This window comes from Castanea sativa, chromosome 11, assembly GCF_040712315.1.
Source record: "Castanea sativa cultivar Marrone di Chiusa Pesio chromosome 11, ASM4071231v1".
Taxonomy (NCBI): domain Eukaryota; kingdom Viridiplantae; phylum Streptophyta; class Magnoliopsida; order Fagales; family Fagaceae; genus Castanea; species Castanea sativa.
This window is the reverse complement of record NC_134023.1, coordinates 14,730,753-14,750,380: the sequence shown is the minus strand read 5'-3', so window position 1 is coordinate 14,750,380 and position 19,628 is coordinate 14,730,753. Positions and strand designations below refer to the sequence as shown.

Genomic DNA, 19,628 nt, shown 5'->3' with positions numbered 1-19,628 from the left:
AGGGGAGGTGGATGAGACAAGTATCTAAAAAACGAGCAATCTAAACATGACGTGGAGGATGAAGAGGAAAGGAAGGAATGAGTATAAAAGAGAGGGGGGAACCTTAAGCAAAGGGGGAGAGAAAAAAGAAGGAAGAAAAGAAGAAAAATACATTGTAAGCCTGACCATCCACAATTGTAGCACATCTTGGGAAGCAGTAATATAAATTATCAATCCGAGGAGAAGTTTTTCATTCATATTCTTATAAACTAGTCCTTGTGATTGCCATAGGAACCAAAGCCCACTATTCTTTGTTATTTAAACATCTTTAGAACCTAAATTTCAAGCCCACTCTCTACAAATTTTATTGTAAAAAGGCTTTTCAGGTCCATTCCCTTCTAATTGTGGGTCCGAGCTCGAATTGTGTCCTTACAACTATCTATCATTAAACTTTCGCAAGACTCATGTAAATAGAGATACTCACCAATCTCAGAGATTATTTCAGATGGACTCCCTCATAAGATTAAAAGTTTTGTTGAAATCAAGCTCCAAAACATCTAAAGACTACAATAACTTCAATGAATCAATCTTCAAAGTTATATTAGACATAAACTTTAAAACACTGAAGAATTTTTACATCAAAATTTTTAAATACAACTAAAAAAATTAATATCAATAATATATATTTTTTATGATATTAAATACAATTTAATATACATTAAAATATTAATGTATATTACTTTATAAATGTTTTGAAAAAAAAAAAACTCCAATTAATAGAAATTTAAAAAAAATCCAATTTTTAATATATATTTTTTAAATAATTGGATAGTTGAGGGAGGAGTATTTAAATTCTATACATCTTTATTATAAACCCAAGGAGTTTTTCTGTTTTTGTTTAAGTTAAAAAGGTTATTGGAAAATTTTTAATAGTAAATAAGCGAAAACATATATATGATATAGCACGTTTGATTTTTTTTTTTTTTTTAGAAAAAAAATTATTCTTATAAAAATCATAAAGAACTAAACGACACAGCTACTTGCAAGTGCCGAGATTAACAGAAACACAGACTCTTCACTCTCACCAAATGCATCAATAATGTATGGTTTCATATTCGAATTCCAATTTCGAAATCTGAGGCTCTCATAACAATCCTCATTTTCTACAAACAAAAATCAAATGGAGGAAGCCTCAGACAACAACCACAACAACAACAACGTTGGCGATAGTACCACTGACGACGAGAGCACTTGTGTCGCTGTCCAAAACCAAAACGAAAACGACAATCGAAATTCACAACCTGAATCGGAGGCTGTGGCGAAGGGAATATCTTCGACGCTGGGCACTGTGATTAGCGACTTCGAATCCAGAGCTCAAGCCACTCTCACAACCCAGGACCAACTCTCTTCCTCCATCGATCGTCTTACCCGAGGTTACTTTCTTTTGGGTCATGTTAGCTTTACTCAAATTTTTGATCTTTTTTTGCCTATTTTGTTTCATTCGTATGCGTTTGTTGCTCTTACGGCCAGTGCAGCGTGACTTGTTCTAGACTTTTATGAAAATGTTTCACATAATGTCCGCACCAGATGTCAACATTTTTGTTAGATCAATGTGAAGTGGAACAATCTGAACTTGCTTTGGATATATGAGGATCATTTAGAGTTGCTGGGTAACTCTGATATTACATACATGTATGTAGGATCGTCTAGAGTTCTTAAATATCGTCCTTTATTATTAAATTAGTAGTCTTGTTATGTCATCAACATTTAAACAAGCATTTACTAGCAATGTTTTGGCATTCACTTGAGTTATTGATGATGAGGTGAAATCTAGACCACTCGTTTAATAATGGATTTTAAGAATTTTATGGTGGAGTTACTTAGAAACTTTATAGACATCTCTAATATCTGAACCCCTTTAATAAGGGGTCCAACACATGGGATTTTTAACTTTTTAAATGGTAGGTATAGTGGAGATAGCACTCGAACTTAGGACCACTTGCTCTGATACTATGATGAATTACTGATTGTCTTAGAAGTTTAAGTTATTAGGAAAATGGGAATTCAATTATTTAACTACTATTCTAACATTGAGTGCATGCATGTGTGGGTATATGGGCATACTCTTTGCATATGCCATCCTCGTTTAATAGGTTGTGGCACTTGTGTTCACTAGGTTACAAGTGTTTGACCAAGTTCTTCCAGAGTAATGACTATTAAAAAAGTTCTGGAAAGGGATACGCTCTTTTTAGGCTTGAGATAAAGAAGAAATATGGAGTAATGGAGAGGTGTAGGTGAATGGTTGAGTAGGCTAGGGAATTCTTCTTATGGAGTGGATCTTTGGAAAGGTGTAAGGTGGCTGTACAGCACGAAGGATGGCTGGTGGAACTACCTTTGTACCTTGTCTTTCTTTCTTTGTTCAATATGTTTTGGATGAGCAAGCTTATAAGGCATAATATGTAAGTTTGTTATAAAAGTAAAGATATGGAGCCAAGAGCTATGTAACTCAATGGCATTGCTTGGTTTTTTTTTTTTTTTTTTTAATGAGGAAGGTTCAAATCCTCCCTTACCCACTTGTTGTAACAATTGAATTATCAAAAAGTAAAGAAATGGATTTTTTTTTAAAAAGAAATCGTATAATGGGTAAGTTGGCTTAGCGGATGCATTTATCCCTAGTTTGTTGAAGTGGTACAGTTTTGAGAGTTGGACACTGTTACACCTTGTTTTGATCTGTGAGTTAGATGAAAGTTGAATCATGGATGGATGCTATAAGGAATTAAAAGTCCGATTTAAAGTGGCAGTGTTTGATTTCTTCCTTGGAAGGGTTTTGAATGTTTAGATCCCACTCAGGGCAGCTTTATTTTGCTTGTTTCTTAGCTTGGTGAAAATATTGATACTGTGGGAAGTTTATATTAAGTGAGAACATTTTCTGGTGAAACAGTGTTCTATGAGCAAAATACTGAAGAATAATAATGATTAAAAAAAAAGGGTTCCTAACTTTTTTGATGTGGTGCATATTGATAGGAAAGAGTGGTAAACATTTGGTTTATCAAGCTCCCAGTTTACGCAAGCATGAATTTCCTTGGTTCTTTTTGTCATGTCTTCCTTACTTGTTTTTTAGGGCCTGTCTTTTTCAGAAGTTTTGGATCCTTTTAATTGTAGGATTAGCTTCTAGTTTCCCTTTTGCTTTACTTCTTTCTTTGTAGTCTTTGTGTGATGGGTCTCATCCCCTTTAGCACCTTCTTTAGTGAAGATTTTTTTAATTGTATCCACAACAATAAAAGGATGGAAATACTAGGTTAGTGTACTAAGTTTGACTTCAATTATGCAGTGGAAATATATGTCTGTAATAGTTCTTAGATTTTATCTTGCCCGTTTCTTTTATGCTCTACAACGTTCTTCTCCAGTAAAATGTTTATCTTTCCTCATTTCATACAAATCTTAAGCTGTTTTTGCCACCCAGAAGCATTGCTTAAATCCAAAAGGAAATTTTTTTTTATCTTCCCCTGTAATCCCTTTATTCCAAAATCAACCTTAAACTCTACTGCAACAATCTCTTGCTTATTGGAGGACCTATAACTATGAATATTGGCATTGACTATAGGCAGGTATGAAAGAACAACAACAATAATATGAATTTTCTTTGGATATATGAGGATCATTTTAGTTGCTGTGTAACTCTGATATTACATATATGTATATAGGATCATCTAGAGTTCTTAGGGTAATTTCATTGCAGAGTTCTTTGAATATAACTGTTAGTAGTTTATGTTTTGTTATGTCATCAACATTTAAACAAACATTTACAAGCAATATTTTGGCACCTATTCAAATTATTGATGATAAGGTGAAATCTAGACCTCTCATTTAGTAAAAGATTTTAAGAATTTTATGGTGGAGTTACTTAGAAACTTTATAGACATCTCTAATATCTGAACCCCTTTAAAAAGGGGCCGGATTTTTAACTTTTTAAATGGGACGTAGAGCAAGGTTCGAACTTAGGACCACCTACTCTCTTCTTTTTTTTGATAAGTAAGAATGATATATATACGAAAGAAGATATATGGAGAGGGGTGGATGACTGGTCTAGTAGGTTAGGGACTTCTTCTTATGGAGTGGACTTTGGATAGGAATAAGGTGGTTGTATAGCAGGGCTGGTGGCCTTTTTGGGGATTTACCTTTCTATTTTGTATTTCTTACATTTTTCAATATGTTTTTGGATGAGTACACTTATAAGGCATAATGGGTAAGTTGACTTAGCATATTCATTTATGCCCTAAGCTGTTTTTGCCACCCAGCAACATTGCTCAAATCTAAAAGGACTAATTTTGTTATCTTCCCCTGTAATCCTTTCATTTCAAAGTCAGCCTTAAAGGCTTAAACTCTACTACAACAATCTCTTGCTTATTGGAGGACCCATAACTATGAATATTGGCATTGACTATAGGCAGGCAGGCAGCTTGAGGTTTGGTGCATAAGTGTATTTATATAAAATGCCTTCTATCTTGAGCCAAAGCCAATGTGTTATGAAGAGAATGATTCATCTAACAAGTAGAACAGAGTTGTCTTTTATTTATTTTATTTTATTTTTTGGCCGACGGAACTGAATAGTATAAGCATCAGTAAAATAATTCAAGGAAAGAAAAAAGTTTCAATGTGCAAATAGAGTAGAGACAGTTGAAACATCATGTGATTACTAGGTACCTTTTGGATGTTGTTCTTCTCCATGTTTGGAGTGCATGGGTTTATGGCAAATTTAGTTGTATAGATGTTTCAGCTTGGAGTGGTGCTTTGGGGATTTGGAAGAAGTATACTTGCATGAGGCATCCTTGAGGGGAATGACATGGTGTCAGAAGGTGTGGGGTTATACATAGGCAACACTAAAGATGGAAATCCTGTTGATGCTATTCTTTTGGCCTTTCCAATATTTTTCTTACCTCTTCTCAGTCCTTTTTGGGTTTTCTTAATATCTTGAGCTTATGATTTTGATTGATTTGTGCGTGTGTATGTGTGTGTGTATATTCACTTTTTTTACTTTTGTTGATTCTCTTCTAATGAATTACTTAACAAATTTAAAGAGACTGGTAGAGTTTTTTTTTTTTGATAAGTAAAGAGACTGGTAGAGTTAGGCTGATAAGCATGTAAATAATCAAATTTTTCTTAGATGATTGCTTATAGTCATCACTTAGAGAATGAAAATTGCCCAACTGCTGAAGAGTAGAATGCATGTAAAAGAGTATGGGCAACTACATCCTCAGGACACAGTTTAAATGCTCCATATTGATTTCTTTTATTCTAAGGGTATTCTGGTTAGGAAGAGGAAAAATGAATTTTAAACACATGTTGATTTTGTACTTGAAGTAAATTATATCAAATTAAAATGCTGATGGCAAAGGTAGAGGAGAATATTCTATGTAAAGATTTATTTGCTTTTCTTAAAGCACATCAATTTAAGTAAAAATATGGTCTTACCAAATAATGCATTGAGTTATGTGGTCTTGATTCCTAGTTTAGTTGTCTAAAAAATTAGATACTTAGGAAAATCCTAAGACATCAAGGGTCACATTTGAAGGCCTATAAGACAGCGAAGTGTGTTTACTGACTAATTACAACCCATGACCCTTAAATTCTTGTAGGCCCAAAATATATAAAATTCTTTTGTATTACTTCAAATAGGTATATAGAGCAAAACAGCAATATACAGCCTCAAAGAATAGACTGTTTAAGGTTGGTTTTAGCGAGCTCAGTCATGCAAAGGTCTGAGGAGGTCCCCGTCCTGAAATTGAATTGATTTCCACGTTCTTTGCGATATTGCTTCTATTTTTTTGCGCTGAAGCTTTCATCTGGATTCGCATATTTTATCATCTTAGCACATTATTCTACATAAATAGCAAATCAGGACTCGCATAAAAAGAACTTTCTACTCACTGTTCTGATATTTCTCAAGTAATGGGCTATAATTATTATGGCCATGAATGATGGTCTTAATTAGTCAATGGTTACACCATGATACTTTTTTTAAAAAGTAAATAATTTTATTCAAAATAAAGAAGGGAAAGCCACTTTCGAGAGATGTGATTCTATTCCTTTCTAAAGAATACAATCACAAATACAAAAATTCTGTAAAGTCAACAAATGACATTGAGAGGATGCTACCCTAGGCAGTCATCTAATCATACAAGGACCTCAAAAGAAACTCTTTCACTACAAAATTAGGTAGCTCAACACCATCAAAATTCCTGTTTCTTTCTCGCCAAAGAGTCACAGGTGGTCAATAGATTCCCCATTCCTCTTACACATACAACAACAATGAATGGGTAATCTATTGCACCAAAGAGTAAAAGACTTTTTTTTAGGTCCGTCTAGAAGTTTTGAGGGATGTGAACATTCTACTCTCAAGAGTAAGTCTTTCTTCTTTCATACTTTACTCGAGTTGAGTTTAGCTTTACAAGCATTTTTATGTTTTTCTATTTCTGGTCTGTTGGATCATTGTATTTTGGGATCTTGATTGTTTTGCACCCTTAGTACATTCCCAGTGTACTTGGGTCTATTCTGTTTTCAATATAATTTTCATTACTTATAAATTTAAAAAAAAAAAAAATTTTAAGGAAAAAAAAAAGTGCCCTTTATGGATATTAGCAATAGATGAATGAAATTCTGAATTGCATTCTTCTTGATGAATGTGATTGTTAGATCCACTTTCTATGCATTGACTTTTTCTTTTTGTATAAGTTGGAATGCTATGCCTATGTTTGAGATTATTATATTGACTTAAAAAAATGTCACATCCTTTGGCAGAACTTGATCAATTGTTAGAAGATGCACCCTTGCCATTCATTTTGCAGCATACTGCCAAGATTTCTGGTGTTAGAAAGAGAGTCTCATCATTGAATTCAGTTTTAAAATCCATACAGCGTCGAGTTGATAATATAGATCGAATGCTATCTGCAGGCATGCTACACGGTATCTATAATTCTCCCTAGTCTACCTGTTATGTTTTGTCTTAATTTTTAATAGCCAGTGAGTTTTTTGCTCTGTTGATACCTGTTTCCTCATTTTTGTGGTATAAATATGCTCAGCAATCAATGTACTACATTGCAATGACCTTCTGCTCTGAACAATATAACTTTATGGCACTTTTGGCAATTCCTCGAGTTCTACACAACAAATTTGACATAAATCATGGAAGACACTAATTTATGGTTTGAAAGTACAATGAAGAACTGGATTTTTTTTGTTATTTTTATTATGGGTTCTTTCTTTTGGTGGTGGGTGGAACAAGTTGAAGTGGATTAGATATGAAAGAAATTTTAGAAATTCTACTAGTAGCCCTAAAATCATTGGTTTTATACATGCAAGATTGGTTTAATATCTATCCATTTTCTAATTTAAATATGCTGAAATCAATGCAACAACATTTAAAAACTCATGTCAACTTGTTATGGTAAAGTTCAAAAATGGAAAATGTAATACTATTATTTAGTGACAAAAGCACAAATCTATATTCCAATGGCTAAGTGCATATATATATATATATATATATATATATTTTTTTTTTTTTTCTTTTCTATATGCAATTAATATGAACTAGATTATAGACAAAAGCAATGGTGTACAAAAAAGTTGTTCTAACTAAAGGTTGACAGAATTTCGGATAATCATGAAAGTACGGTAGACAAACATGTTTATCCCAACTTGGTGGGGATTGAAATCAAACAAAGTAATGTACCTCTGTTTCCAGTTTCTGTATTTAATCATAAGCCATGCTTTGGATGTCTATTTACAACAGCACAATCTCAGTCGGGGTCCTTTTGACAAACTTTCAAGTCTAAATCCATCTTATCTGTTTGTACATGATAGACCTATGACTTCTACCCGCTTGAAAAGAGTTAAATCTTTAGATATCTCTGTTTCCTTACAGAAATAAAATTTTGTTTAATTAGTTCATGTCAATATAGTTTACTTTTACTGCATAAGCTGTGGTTTGAAGATTATACGAAAATAAGTTAGATACATGACTGTTCCTTTTGGCTGAAGTTGCAAGACTAATTAACTAGTAACAAAGGCATTTGCACTTGTATTTTGATCACGAGTAAAGAAACAATTGAGTTGTAAAATATGAAAGATTAGGATTAAGATAGGATGAAGAGACGAGTAGGAATAAAAAAATAGGGCTTTTATCTATCAATCTCTCACCTTAGTATATATTTATATTAGAGTGACATGACAAGATTACAAGAATACCCCTATACTAATATAAAATAACAAGTTAATATAAATTTAACTAGAGTAACTCTAACACTCCTCAAGCTAGAGGATATAGATCAAACACGCCCAACTTGAAAGACAGTCACTGAAAGGAGGCATGAGCTGATGCTTCTTAAGAATATCACCCAGGGCCCGTTCAGATGGAGGGGAGAAGGAAGGGGAGTAGAGTAGAGTTGGCTAAAATTAAGCTAATTTTAGGCCAAATTTACTTTACTTTACTCTACTCCCCCTCCTTCCCTCTCAATCCAAACGGACCACTAGTTGATATTCAACTTTAGCACCCAAATTGACAGCAGTGCTCTGCTTTTTTCCAGACTAGGTAATAAGATTACCTTTAATAAAGTAAAATAGCCAGGAGTAGGTTGTTGAAATAAATGACTGCCGTCCTAGTCAAAATCACTAAAACTTGTCACAAACGGAGAAACAAAGGGTTTGTACAATAGTACTTATCCAGGATTACCCTCTTTTAATCAAAGATATGACAAATAACCTCATAGTGAGGTTGACGTGGAGCATGCATATACTAATTAACCAAACCAACTGCATATGTCAAGACATGTAAAGATAAGGTCCAATTATTGGTATTGACTGAAATCAATAAACAGTTTACCTTGCTCACCATGAAGATTAACAGTATAGTCCATAGGGGTATTAACTAGCCAAGCACCCAAGAACCCAGTCTCAGACAAAAGATCAAGAATGTGTTTCTTTTAAGTAAAGGAAATGCCCTAAGATAAATGCAACGCAACTTCAATCCCAAGAAAATAATGAAGAACACCCAAGTCCTTGGAATGGAATTGCTGACACAAATATGTTTTCAAATCAGCAATATCACTGAATTCACTTCAAGTAGGGGTGTTCATTGGCCAGTGCAGCCGTTTTTGGGAAGGATTTCTGAGCTGCACTGGTAGTGTCAGTGGCCTGAAAATGCCAATGGTCGTCACTGCCATTGGAATGGTTCTCTGGTAGCGTCAGTGACAGTTTTCATTAGAGCGGTGACTCAATCTGGATCAATGAGCTTGAGAGATCTCAAACAACCCATAAAATCAAAGATTCAAAACACAAATCAAACCTAAATTACCACATTAGATCCAAAGGGGAGAGAAAGCTTACCTGGGATCTCAAAAAAAAAAAAAAGAAAGAGAGATCGGATCAGAGCTTGTGAGTGTGGTGGTGTCAAAGAGAGAACAGATCAGAGAGAGGGAGAGCGTATTGGAGCTAAAGGCTAAAGTAGATCTGGGCTGGGGTGAGTGAGAGTGAATAGTGCTGAAAGGCATTTTTTAAGTATACACACGGCGGTGCAGTGTGGCGGTTGAAATACAAGACCCACCACCAACAGACCGGCCAGCCAAGATCAGAAAACTGATACTGCCTCCAACCACTGCCCCAGGCACCATTGACATCCTCCTTTGGCAGTGCAAACTCCGGTCAAAAACAGAATGATCAGAAGTAGAACCTTGGAAAAAACCATACCCAATTTCAACTGCATTAAATTGATCAAACCTTTTGCAGTCAATAGATAAGGTGTTCACCGCTAGTAACAACATATCCAAGAGGTTAATCCATGTATTTCATCCTCATGAAGTTTGTCACAACAATGAATTTCTTTAGTCATATGGAATCGAAACTACTCAAACTATAACAATAACCCCATCCAACAAACCAATATGTAGTAATACATACCAAACCAAAACAAGAATTAAATTCAACCAGTGAGACAGCAGGAAAAAAAACATTAAAATCAACTTAAAACTCATATCAGATGGGGTCCAAAAAAGAAAGAGAAAAATCATCAAATGTAGTTGCCAGATTTGGTGACTGTGCTGGTACTGATGTCATCTTTTAGCTGCTGACATCAACACACCTTTTTCATCTAACAACAATCTCCAGATGGTTTTAGCACATTCTAGGGTTCAATCAGGACACTCCTATTCCAAGTTAAGTTGTAAATATGATGATTTTGGGTTAAGAGAAAACAAGGGGGAGAGAGAGAGTAGCAAAAAATCAGTATAGGGTTTTTATCCATCAGTCCCTCATCGTAGGACATATTCCTATGCTAATAAAAAAATAACAAGAGTAATTCCAACAGAAAATATTGTTGGATTAAAATCTGAATCCTATTATACTTATGGTTAATTTATTTTTGTTGTTGTTTTACTTTTTTTCTTGGTACTTAACATGCTTGCAACTGACAATGTTATATGCATCATGCAGAGAAGATGGCCTCTGAAAGTGCTGGACAACATTAGCGTTGGTTGCTTGGAATCTTTCGTACGTGTTCTATTTTGATTTTTAATTTTTTTCCCTCTTTCGCATTCACATTCTTTGAATTTTTTTTTAGTTGTAAATTCTAACAGTAAAAACAAGATTATGAATCAAGATTTTTCCCTAGAAATTGCAAACTGAGGTTCTTGGACAAATATTTACTTTGGATGCTCAACGTTTCAAAATGGTTTAATATACTGACACTTGAACACAAAATTTGTAACATCAAAAGTATTTGCTAAATGACACTTTTGAGTGGATTAGGAATGTTTAAAGTTAGGGAACCATGCAATATTAGAGTTCAAGCAATTCTCACCATCTTTCTTATGCATATGGTCAGGATTGTGCCACATTAGAAATATTTCCAAATCAATTTTTTCTTACCATACCCACATAGAAAAATGTTTTTTCCATTCTACATCCTCTGCATCTTCATTTATGGACTGATTGTTTCCAATATAGCTATCGAGTTCTTATTCACCATGGTCAAGGACAAGGCCTTAGTTGTTCGCTACCTCAATTTACCAACAATAGTATTGAGGGGATTGAGTGATGCAAAATGAGATGGGAAATCAACAAACCTAATCCCAGTTGTGGGGAACCCAGCTGTATGATTTAATTACAGGCATGTTACACACCATGTGAGACATTTTGGAGAAATTGACATTTTCATGGAATGCAGTTTTGTTTAATATTTTTTTTATTTGCTTTGATGGATTTCTCATGATTCGGGGATAAAATTATTGAATACACAATAAAAAGGGTGAGATATTGGAGGAGTTAGTGGTTGTGGGTTGACATGGTTCTTGATTAAATGGACTTGGCTGGCCTTGTTAGTTGTTAGCCTGACTTATTTAAGCTTATTGGTTGGAGAGTACTTAGAGAAGAGAAACTCTTGAATTGAAAGGTTAGGGCCCAGAAGTCAGTAATTTCTTGGAATGTCCATGACCTCGAGTTAAAATGACAAGTATTGTTTTTATCCTGAACTTAGCCAGGATGAAAGTAAAAAATTGTATCACGTGTAGGGTGTGTAGTTAATCCATAAATGATGTCTTGGGTTGGTTTTCTATAGATTGATGGGTTGGGTTGGGTCTTAAATCTTTTTTGAAGCTTAAGTTGGGTCGAGTTTGAGTTGGCAGAATTTTTAATCTGAGTGACTTGACTAGATCCACACCATTAGTATTTAAAAAATATGTACTTATTTTGTTTTATTTTTTTGATCTATGCTATACTAAAAATAAATGACCCAAAATTTTGCTTTCTTTATACTTTCCACCTACACTATGTTTTGCATCAGATTGAAACTTTAAATTTGATTTTAGATTTTGAGACTTAGAATACGTTTGGATGCAGCGTTTTCCAGCTGCGTCCACGTTTTTTTTTTTTCCACGCGCATATGTTACTGTTCATTGGCCATGAACAGTGATTTTAGGCCAATGAACAGTACTTTTTGGGATGAACAGTAATTTTTACACATTAAAAAATTATTTTTGTACAGTGTTTTCAGTTTTCAGCAATAAGTTCTATCCAAACGGACTCTTAGAGGACGTTTGGATTGCGCGTCCACGTCAACGTCTGGGTTTTTTCTTTTTTTTTTCAAGCGCGTCTGTCACTATTCATTGGCCATGAACAGTGATTTTAGGCCAATGAACAGTAATTTTTGGCATGAACAGTATTTTTTACACCTTTAAAAATTATTTTGCTATAGTGTTTTCAGTTTTCAGCAATAAGTTCTATCCAAACATACGCTTAGTTTAAATAAGTTAGTTTAATTTATTTTAGTATTTTGAGATTTAGTTTTGATAAAGTTGAAATACTAGGTCTAATTGTGTAATTATAATAATTTGTTGAATAATGATTTGATATAGTTATATAAAAACTCAAATTTTCTTTATTAGGCTAGACAAAACAGCTGTAATCCATCCTTATGGGTTCGGTTGGGTTAGAGATTTTTAACATTAGGAGATTGGGTTGGCTGAAAGTAGAAATATATCTCATGCACACCTCTAATTTCACAAGCCTTGATATATTGCAGTAATGGGAGTTCTACATTTTCACCATTTCACTATTTAACAATAGCTACAAGTCTATATAATACCCAACATTCTCCAGTACAACATGGATTGTGATCCATACATATTTGACCATACATAGTGCATACATATTTGACTATACCCTTCATAGTTGATGCTAGTGTATTTACTATGAGGTGAGCACCATACTGTGGTTGGAGAGTTATAACAGGGGTAGGAGCATGACGATAGGATGGGGAGAGCTCAAATGAGAAGCGTTGTAGAATTTTTGTCAGAGGCATTTTTGCTTCCATCATTGCAAAGTTTTGTGCAATGCATATCCGGGGACCCCAACCAAAGGGGAAGAAAGACCCTTTGCCTTTGAAATTCCTTCTGAAAACCTCTCTGGCCTGAACTCTGATGCATCGTCTCCCCAAAGTTCATAGTCCTGGTGAACGAGGGCTTTTGGTAAGCAAAGCATTATTCCAGCTGGTAATGACAAATTGCCAAGTTTTGTTTTGTTGTGAACACTTCGAGCAAGCATAACTATTGCAGGGTACAACCTTAGAACCTTGTACAATATCATTGTTACCTGTGAATTTTTTTTTTTTTTTTTGAGATGTTTTACTTTAGTTTGCAAGATTTATGGCATCAAGAAATCATTGTATGCAATAAAACAATAGTAAAATAAATAAAATAAAAAAAATAAAAAAAAAAAGGTAGATTTAGGGAATGGTACCCCTCTTGAAAACTGATATGAATGCCTATATATGCATACATACAGTCATGCATATGTGCATGCGTCTAGGCAAAATTTAATGAATGTCTAGAATGTAGTCATCCTCCTACAATTTATAAAGAATTAAAAAAAATGAAAAACATAGCTGAGAAAGACACTTCAAAATAAAACATAAATGATGCTCACAACTTTATGCCACTTAAGCCATCAAAATTTGGATTTGCAGTGCCAAAAACTTGGAAAACATAAATGATGTTTTACATTCCTCAATGACTTCTCACTGCTCATTCCAATGTTCTTGTTGTTTCCTTATTCTTCAATTTCCTTAAAATTGGATTCCATTAGTATACACAATAAGTCACCATTAGTGGCTTCACCTGCCTTCATTGCCTTCTCTCTTTTGCTTACAATAACCATAAGCAAAGCTTGTATTTCCTCATTGAGTTTCTTCATCCTATTGTTCATCTTAGTTGGTACGAACCTATATTGAAAACAATAATAAGTAGCTGTGAACACGGGGAATAAAATGGAATGTGGCAAATTTTATTCTATTTTCTAGGGTTACTACTAGTTATTAAGAAGAATAGCAATACACAAGCTGCTGCTAGGAAGCGACAAGAATCACAAGATAGCCATAAGCTTTAGATAAATTAAATTAAATTTTCCCTTTTTTTCTTAAAAACTAAGATTATAGAATATGTATAAGGATTAGAAAAGATGGAAATTAATTTGGAGAAATAATACAATAAGCCCCCTTTGTAAGGGAAACAATTTAATTAGAAATTATGTAAAACAATACAACTATACGAGTTTCTTTTAGCACGTGAAGATAAAATGGGACTTATTTCAGATTTTGTCCTATTTTTTAGAGTTTGCTTAGTTGTTGAGAAAGTGAGAATAAATAAGCTAGAAGTGTCAATAGAACTTTATGCATTAGAAAAATAAATAAATAAAAAATTGCTTTTATTGTGGAAACCCAAGCTCTCAGAACATAAGGGCTACCAAACCATGGTGATTAATTTGAAAAATTTATACGGAGTCTCCTTAGTGAATTGAAAACATAATTAGATGCACTAAATATATGTCCATGACAAAAAGACTCATAATAATCCCAGAAATGCATACTAGTTGTCACAATTATATAATTTAGCATATTCAAAATTTTCTCATTTCCTGTCTCTTGCTGTTCTTTGAAGTCTTGGGGAATTTTTTCTACGAATAATAAATGTTGCAATTTGCAAAGAAACTATGACCAGAAGCTAGTAAATGAAACTTGGATATGTTCATTATATTGCCTTAGTTCAGTATCAGATAGTTGGAATATGCTAACGTGAATATAGAAAGTCATAAATTTGGTATGTATTGGATGTTCAAATTTAATTAGATTTATAACTTAAAATTAGAATACTTAAAACTTCTCTGGTTTTTCTTTTTTAATATTTGAAAAGTAAGAGAATAAAAGTTCAAAAATTAGAAATGTTATAACCATTTTACAAGGAACTTTGCCATATGTTGCATTTGTTTCTAGCATGGAATATTATTATGCCTGTGAATGAGCCCAATTTTGTTTTATGAACTTAATTTAGAATAAACCTAATTGTTAAAGACCAACTTGAATTCTTGAAATAATAATCATTAGCTAAAGAGGAAAGATTTTCAAAAATTTACCTCCATCCTGGAATGTAAAGAGACCGTAAAGCATTGACTATAATATTTGCTTGCTCTTTCTGAAGTCGGAATATGTATTTTCCTTCTTCATAGCTACTTCCAAATGCTGTTCGAGAGATCAGATCACTTGACAAATTTTCTAGGTAAGGCCACACATCTAGCTCACATAACCCCTCCCTTAAGAGACCATTGACTCCCACTTGCAAACCAACTCGCTACAACTTTGATAAGTTTAGGTAACATATGCTATAGCAAACACAAGGAATACAATTAAGTAAAAAAAAAAAAAAAAAGTTTTAACTTATTGAGCTTATAGAATATGCAAAAATGCACTGCTTTAAAGCATGATTTGGTTTGAAATCTCTAGCTAATGTCACTATATGAGACATTTTTTTGTCTTTTGTCTAATAATTATTTTTTTTTTAAGTTAAGTTAAACGGTGTAATTTGAGTGTTGTGTTGATAAATTTGATGAATGAAAGTCAAGGAATAGTTGGCGCTAAACTTTGCAGGTAGTATAAGTTTCTAGAAAAAGGTATTAGGAATGTACCTGTGGAATTCATGATTCTATACAACATTTATAACTTATAAGCCAATTTTAAATGTGTGTAGATTTAAACAAGTAATAGTACTGCTAAGAAATTTGTAACTCAATTGATATCTTTTGATATTTCCAACGAAAACATTTAGGATTTGAAGAAAAAAACAAAGTGACAAATAAATTGCCTTTAACTTCTCTAGGTTGAATGCGGGGTTGATAATCTTTCTGTGTTTTGCCCATTTCTCACCGTCATGGTCTGGAAGTCCGGTGGCTATAAACTTGACAACTGGATTCATCATTGGCCTCTGGAAATCATTGGTTCTTGAAAAGACATCTTTTAGTAATTCAGGTTTCATGATGGTCAACATCGGTACTGGGCCAAACCATACAAAAGAGTTCTTACCTGCAATTTTGTTTTTGTAAGTATTCACAAAGCGTGATTAATTATAAGATGATCCAATTTCAAAAGACTCATTTAAACCAAGGTGATAACATGAAGGGATAATAAATTCTTACCAATGTTTTAAAATAAATGCTTATAGATAGCCAATATATATGTATCTTGAAATATGATACAAAAGATTTTCAATTTCATAAATATATATGTATAGGGTAAAATATCATTTTCGACCCTAAACTTTCATAAAAGATCGTTTTTTGTCCCTAAACTTTCAAAAGTTCTTTTATCGTTCCTAAACTTTGCAAAACCTTCTATTTTTCATCCTTCTGCTTATATTTGTTAGTTTATTACTTATGTGGCTAACGGAATGTTGACATGGTATATGACTTGGACTAAATTATTTTACTTTAAAAAAAATTGACACGTGGCTAGCAATGATTCGCACACATGACAACCATTTTTTATAAGTACAAAGATAACCCCTCACTCCATCTCTTTGACACAACCTAATAGAAACACAAACACAACCCACCGGCAACCCCAACACTCAAACCCACTAGCGACCCTAATTATCAAACCCACCAGCAACCCAATCGCACCACCACTCTCCACAACCAAACCACACTCACAAACCCACCACCCTACCAAAAAACGCCAAACCCAAAAATCCAAACATAACAATCTAGAACTGTAATAAACCTATTCAACAATCTAGAACAAATAATATTTTTATTTCGTCGTAGGAAATTTTGTTGTTAATAATGTTTTGTAGATCTAACATATTTCTTGCTTAAGATACGATGAACCGTGTAGTTATTGTGCTGCTTCCTTTTTTTTCCAGATCAGTCATATCTATCCCTCTAGAAACAATGAATTAAAAGTTGTGTTTTTCTCATTGTTATATATATATATATATATATTAGCTTTTGTTTGGTGCTTGGCGGAATATGGTCGTGGGATTGTTGGCTGTCGTGCTTAGGTGCACCTCTAAGCTCTCGTCAATGCCGTATTTTAGGCACTAGACAGGTATTATTGCTTTGCTATATCAAGAATATGGGATTGTTGTGTTTGGATTTGTGGGTTTGGGTTTTTTGGTAGGGTAGTGGGTTTGTGTGCGTGGTTTGGTTGTGGAGAGTGGTGGTGCGATTGGGTCGCCGATGGGTTTGAACGCTGGGGTCACTGGTGGGTTGTGTTTGTGTTCTTATTAGGTTGTGTCAAAGAGATGGAGTGAGGGGGTATTTTTGTACTTTTAAAAAATGGTTGTCATGTGTGCGAATTAGGGGTGTCCAAATCAACCCGCCAACCGACCCACCTGACCAACTGGGCCAATTCGATTCGAGAACTAGCCGACCTGACGCCGATGAAGGGTCGCAGTGGGTCACCGCCCCCAGAACCCGAGACCAGTGGGTCGGTTGACGGCTCTGATCAAGAAAAATCGAAAAAAACTTATCCGACCATATTACACCGGAAAAAGTCGTCGTTTTCCATCGATAGGAGCGTTTCGCCGATGATTTTAGTCTGACCAGTTAAGAAATGGCCTGATCTTTGCAAGATTCGGCAAGATCTCAGCATATTTGGCCCGATTTGGTACAGATTTGGTGGATTTCAGCAAGATTCGGTGGATTTGAGCAGAATCCGATGTAGTTTTGCAAATTTCAACCCTGACCGAGAACTGACCGGTCTCCAGCAAGGTCCGACAGCCCGAACTGACCTCTTTTACCGGTCGGCGACGGGTCCAAAATGGTAGACCCGAAATAATCGGGTCAGTTCCGAGTTGGGCACAAACTTGACCCGGACCGACCTGTGGATAGGCCTAGTGCAAATCATTGCTAGCCACGTGTCATTTTTTTTTAAAGTAAAATAATTTAATTCAAGTCACATACCATGTCAGCATTCCGTTAGCCACATAGGTAATAAACTAACAGATATAAACAGAAGGACGAAAAGTAGAAGGTTTTGCAAAATTTAGGGACGAAAAAAGAATTTTTGAAAGTTTAGGGACAAAAAACAAACTTTTGTGAAAGTTTAGGGACAAAAATGATATTTTACCCATATATATATATGATAAATTAAGCTAATAAATGAATTATCCCTCTTGTTTTTCTCTTTTATTTTCGTGTTTTTAATAGGTTTTAGGATTTAGGAGGATTGTCAATTTGTCATAATACTTAAGATTTCTAATCTATTATTGTGTAATACATAAATAAAAGGTTATTTAGTTTAGGAATATAATTAGCAAGCTTAGTTGACTGCTTGTTTGTAATTTATTTTTGTTTATTAAAAAAAATTGTACTTCGAAGATAATGAGGGTTTTTTTTTTTTTTGGAAATTTGATAATTAAAGAAAGTGAGGTTTTTACTTTTTAAAAAGTTATTTATCGAAAAACTGTGATTTCAAATTGCTGAAACAAATAGACCCTAATTATACCATGCATGTAGCTTGTTCATTTTATATATATATATATATATATATATATATATATGTATATGTACATGTAGTTTGTACATGTTAGCAAGCTTCTTAAATATGATTTGTCATTTGTCAATAATTGAAATGAAACCCCTGTAAAACTTGAATAATCTCTAGCTAGTATCTAATTTGACCATAATAATAATAAATTTTAACTCTGTTGATAAGATTGGCTTGATCATAGCCTATCAATTGATGAGTTTATGTAAGAAATATAATTATAGAAGAAAGGAAATATATGTTCTCTCAAAGAAAAGAAAAAAAGGCTAAGGAAATAGAGATGTGAGCAAAAGGATATTGGATTACAGTCAATTGAAAATAATTTAAATTTTTTCAATGATATTTTGTTTAAGAAAAATGCTAAAGCTACAAATAGTGTATAAAAATGCTGAGACTTAAAATGTTAAAACTGCACCGGACTATAACAGAAAAGGTTATAAGAACACATACCATAATTCTTCACTGTTTGATGAAGAAAGGGGACAACAATTGGTGCCATTTTGTCAGAGAAAATTGCTAAGGAAATGTTGTAATTATTTTTATTCATTTTTGGGTGTATATTCTTTTTTGGTTCGATTTATTCATTTTTGGGTTCGTTTTAAGGGCCTTTAGATTGGCCCAGAAGTGGCATGCCAGGATGGGGCCTGACGAGGCAGATTTGGGGTTTAGAAAAAAACTCATTTATTAAACGGGGTGGGTTCGGGTAACGGGGGCAGTTTGGTCATAAAAAAACCCCGTCCTGAACTCGATCATTTACCATTCCTACACATTTTGTGATATTCTAAACACATCTTAGATATATTCAATTACAAGTAAAATGCATTTTGTGAAAAAATATGCCAACACATAATGAATATGACCTTAACATATTGGGAAAAAATGCATAATAAAGAAATTTATTGCTTTTAAATAAATAACCTGAGTGCAAAATGATGGAATTTCAAAACTATAGCCTTTATAATTATATTTGAGATTTGTAAAAAGAATTAATAATGTTGTCTTAAATAGTTTTAGAATAATCTTGAAATAATTTTCAAATGCGATAACTTTGTGCATATATATATATATATATATATATATATATATATATATATATATATATATTATTATATTATTATATATTATTACAGGGTACTTTTATAGATTTTGGTGAGGAAATGTGGTTTGCTCTCATACTACAGATATTAACATCTTACTGTCACTTTAAAAATGCTAAATTTTATCTCTACAATTATTTGCAAAAACTTATATATTTACTAAACTCATCAGACACGCTTTGCGCGTGCAA

The 19,628-nt window shown here is 33.6% G+C and overlaps 1 protein-coding gene and 1 pseudogene across 3 annotated transcripts; one reads left to right on the top strand and one right to left on the bottom strand.

Annotated features, from left to right (window-relative positions):
* The first annotated feature begins 1,027 nt into the window (after window positions 1-1,027).
* On the top strand, window positions 1,028-15,793 carry LOC142615463 (uncharacterized). 3 transcript variants are annotated; one of them, XM_075788203.1, is made up of 4 exons: window positions 1,036-1,412; window positions 6,778-6,942; window positions 10,462-10,518; window positions 15,672-15,793. In XM_075788203.1, exons 1-3 carry the CDS (start codon window positions 1,160-1,162, stop codon window positions 10,494-10,496), a joined length of 453 nt encoding a protein of 150 aa, XP_075644318.1. In that variant the 5' UTR covers window positions 1,036-1,159; the 3' UTR covers window positions 10,497-10,518; window positions 15,672-15,793. The 3 variants fall into 3 exon arrangements, with proteins under 3 accessions (XP_075644315.1, XP_075644318.1, XP_075644316.1); XM_075788201.1 differs by lacking the exon at window positions 15,672-15,793 and adding an exon at window positions 10,975-11,248; XM_075788200.1 differs by lacking the exon at window positions 15,672-15,793 and having other exon boundaries at window positions 1,028-1,412; window positions 10,462-10,667.
* On the bottom strand, window positions 12,575-18,839 carry LOC142615462 (cytochrome P450 72A397-like; annotated as a pseudogene).
* Window positions 18,840-19,628: the final 789 nt, after the last annotated feature.